At 40.5% G+C, this 4050-nt stretch overlaps 1 protein-coding gene across 1 annotated transcript in view; it reads right to left on the bottom strand.

Moving 5' to 3' along the window:
• Positions 1-4050, bottom strand: part of Cdh17 (cadherin 17, LI cadherin (liver-intestine)) — a 50862-nt gene that overhangs the window by 5833 nt on the left and 40979 nt on the right. The window contains exon 14 of the mRNA XM_013012403.1: positions 826-1065. Within this exon, the coding sequence (XP_012867857.1) occupies positions 826-1065 (240 nt within the window). The remainder of the gene's footprint in view (positions 1-825; positions 1066-4050) is intronic.

Genomic DNA, 4050 nt, shown 5'->3' with positions numbered 1-4050 from the left:
AAGAAAGAAAGAAAGAAAGAAAGAAAGAAAGAAAGAAAGAAAGAAAGAAAGAAAGAAAGAAAGAAAGAAAGAAAGAAAGAAAGAAAGAAAGAAAGGAAAGAAAGAAAGAAAGAAAGGAAAGAAAGAAAGAAAGAGAAAAGGGAAGGAAGGAAGGAAGGAAGGCAAGCAAGTGAGTGAAAGAAAGCAAGCGAGTGAAAGAAAGGAAGAAGGAAAGAAAGACAGAAAGAAAGAGAACAAATTTGGAAAAAATCACACCACCTAAAACCAAATCTTACCATAGAGCTATAGTAATCAAGACAGTGTAGTGTTAGAATGAAGACAAAGACCAATGAAGCAGAAAGTTCAGAAGTACATCCCTGTATACATTATCACATGGTTTTCACCAATGTTGCCAAGACAATTTGAAATGAAAGGAATGAAGGAGGGGGTGGGTTGGGAGGGGTGGATGAGAATGCCGAAAGGAGTAACGTTAATCAAGACTCAATGTATTCAAAAACTGCTTTGTTGAATGGCAACTCCTTTGTACAACTACTTTAATAATAATAATAATAAAGCAAAACAAAATAGAAACTCTTCAGACAACACAGAAAAACCTACATAATTTTAGTACATGTAGACACCTATGCTACACAGGATGCTATATGTTAACCATCTTTCCTTCCCCCAAAGCCTATAGTTTTGTCCCCGTGGCAGACGTTGTGAGTTTCTGAAGATGGATTTCCTGGAACGTGTGCGAAAGCTGTGGTTGAGTTCTAAAAGCCCACAAAGACCATAAAACCTGATGCGCCACCCATCATTGTTCGCAGGGTGCATCTGACAACTCACCATTGATTTTGGAAACTTCCCAGTCCCTTTGTGAGCTTTCGCTGCCCAGGCCAAATGTAAACTGGGGGCCCCGAAATGCCTGCTGATCATCATCAGTGGCCTCAAAAATGAGACTTCCTGGGGCAGAGACGGGATGGCAGAAGAACAAGCCGGTGTAGTCCCTGGCTAGGCGCGGCGGGTTGTCGTTCACGTCGGCAAGCATCAGGTGGAAATGGGATGTGGAGCTCAAGGAAGACCCACCTACAGCAAGCAGTGATCAAACAAGGAGTCAGCGTGTTCACTGTCCATAACAACAAGGAGCAGTTCTTGTTATGAAAATATTCAGGCAGTCGAGCCTACGGAGCCAGTGGACAAAAGAGACCCTTTGTGTCAGAGATCTGGTTTTATTGCTGAGTAACAAAGTCTCAAGGGGAGCTGGACCCTAGTGGCTCATGCCTGTAATCCTAGCTACTCAGGAGGCTGAGATTGAGGTTCATGGTTGAAGCCAGCCCGGGCAGAAAAGTTCATGAGACTCTTATTTCCAAGAAACTACTTAGAAAAAGCCAGAAGTGCCACTATGACTCAAAGGTGGCACTGGGGCTCACTTTGTGCTTACGCAGGGGCAGAGCCCAGGCCCTGAGTTCAAGTCCCTCCTGGCCAAAAAATAAAAGACCTAAAGTGATAGTCATATTACCAAAGATGTAGGGAATAATTGTTTACATATATTACACCAAAACAATTCTGATGTAATATGTACAGATGAGAAGACTAAAGCTCAGAGAAGTTGTGTGACCTATCCAAACACACACAGCTAGAGAGCAATATCTTCAATTTAGGAGTTCTAGCTGTCACATCTTCCATTGCTCCCTAACACTGCCTTACCTATAAGAATCTAGTTTTCTAAGCTTCACTTCTTTGCTGAGAAACATGTGACTTTGTAACTATTCCACTTAGAAACGAAATAACCTAAGAAATTGTAAACAGCTGCACAAGCGTTGTCATACTATAGTGGAAAAAAGCTTTGTCCTCTTGCTGCAGAACACATTGATAGCTTCATGATCTTGGGCAAGTTACTCTACTTCTCAGTGCACGAGATTTGGCCAGTAACAGAACCGACCTCATAGTGTGGGGTGAGGAGTAAGTTACTGTGCGAGGTGTGTAGCACAGGGCTGTCAGGTTGGCGTAAACATGGACTGCTTTCTCTCTGACATCCAACATGGACTCTTGTTTCGACAGTGTCTGACTCCACTCCAGTTCCAGTAAATCCTGTTTCCTGGCTCCTACTTTGATTCCAGTAAGCTCTGTTTTTGTCTCAATTGTTTTCTATATTCCTAAACACTCTTAAACCAGTGGTGGGGGAAAAAAATTTGTACTCATGTCCTTCAAGTCATTGTGTCTATTTACATTATTATTTCAGCGCCAACAACCAGAAGCCATGCAGCATTTTAGACCTTGGTCTTGATCCATGCAACTTCCTTTAGCAGAGTGAAGTGTTGATCCCCAGGAGATGATGAAGGGCATTGGGCAGCGCAAAGACCCAGCCAGAAACTTTCTACTGATTAGCTGGAAGGTTTAAATCAAGAGTTAAATGTACACAACGTGGGAGTGGAATGTGCTAAGTTAAGGCCAGTGTCAGCCAGCTCCTCTCTCCAGCGGGTCCGCTGTGCCGCATTCCTGCCCTCTTTGGATCTCTTCATCTTGCACATACAAGGACCATTTTTATGATTCCTTTTTCTCTGTTCCCCAGCCCAGCCTCCAATTTGGGACTTTGCATGCCAATGAAATTTTGTTAAAGTCTAAAATTATTTATTTAGTAGTAATTTGTTCCATCCTCATTTGTTTTTAAAAAGAAACACCAAGAAGACGTATTTACTAAACATAGAGCCTCCACTGGGCTTTAAGAATCACAGAATTCCTACAGCAAATTGGAAAATTCCATTTAGATGCAAGAGACTCAATGTTTTAATTATGTCTTATCCCTAGTTAGCTCCCTATTCCTGTGAGTTTATTTTCATGTTAATTTGGAAAAATTCCCTAGAGTTCCATGTTAAGAGTTATGAGATGCAAACATTATGCAGGGATGCCTCAGATTTCTAGTTCTTTTTTTTTTTTTGTGAAAATACTGTACAGAGGGGTTACAATTACATGGGCAAGATAATGAGTACATTTCTTGTTTTTCAATTTTTAAAGTTATTTTACTGTACAGAAAATGGAGAAGCCACTTTTTGAGAGGTTGAATCTTTTGAAGTCTTTTTTTTTAATTTTTAATTTTTTTATTGTGAGAATACCGTACAGAGGAGGTACGATTACATGGGCAAGATAACGAGTACATTTCTTATCAAGCATTGTTGCCTCCTCATTGTTTCCCTTCCCGTCCCTTCCCATACTCCTCCCCACCCCCAACCTGATCCTCCCCCCCACCTCACACCAAAGTTGTTAAGTTCCTTTTTTGAGATAACGACTTCTACATCTCATTGTTGCAATGGGTCCACCTGTATCTCTAGTTAAACGATTTGTTTTTTTCCCTTCCCCTCCACAAATTATACCAACATCAAAAACAGTGAAAGTATGGGTTATACTGTGGGGGGGAGGGACACACAAAGCAACATAGAAATCATCTTAAATATGATAGAAACAATTGCATGAAAGGAAAAAAACAAAAAAATTTGAATACTTACCTTGGGGTTCATTCCCCTAACATCACCCTATCTGACCTTTTCTGCTTGACTCAGACATATACTACATATTACAAATAAGAGAAACCATGGGACCTATGTTTCTTTGGGCCTGGCTTACTTCACTTAATATAATTTTTTTCCAAGTCTTTCCATTTCCTAACAAATGAAGCAATGTTATTCTTTCTGATGGAGGCATAGAATTCCATTGTGTATATACACCACATTTTCTTGATCATTTATCTACTGAGTGGCATCTGTGTTGGTTCCATATCTTAGCTATGGTAAATAATGCTGCAATAAACATAGTCGTGCTGGTAGCTTTAGTGTGGTCTTGTTTGTGATCATTTGGGTAAATGCCCAAAAGTGGGATTACCGGGTGGTAGGGGAGCTCTATAAAAGACCCCAAATAGCAAAAATGATCCTTAACAGACAGAATAGTGCTGGAGGAATATCAATACCAAATTTCAAACTCTACTACAAAGCCATAGTAATCAAAACAGCTTGGTACTGGCACAAGAACAGACCCCAGGACCAATGGAATAGACTTGAAAACCCAGAAATGAACCTA

The sequence above is a fragment of the Dipodomys ordii genome, unplaced genomic scaffold (genome assembly GCF_000151885.1).
Source record: "Dipodomys ordii isolate 6190 unplaced genomic scaffold, Dord_2.0 Scaffold17, whole genome shotgun sequence".
NCBI lineage: Eukaryota > Metazoa > Chordata > Mammalia > Rodentia > Heteromyidae > Dipodomys > Dipodomys ordii.
This window is presented reverse-complemented; position numbering and strand designations above follow the sequence as displayed.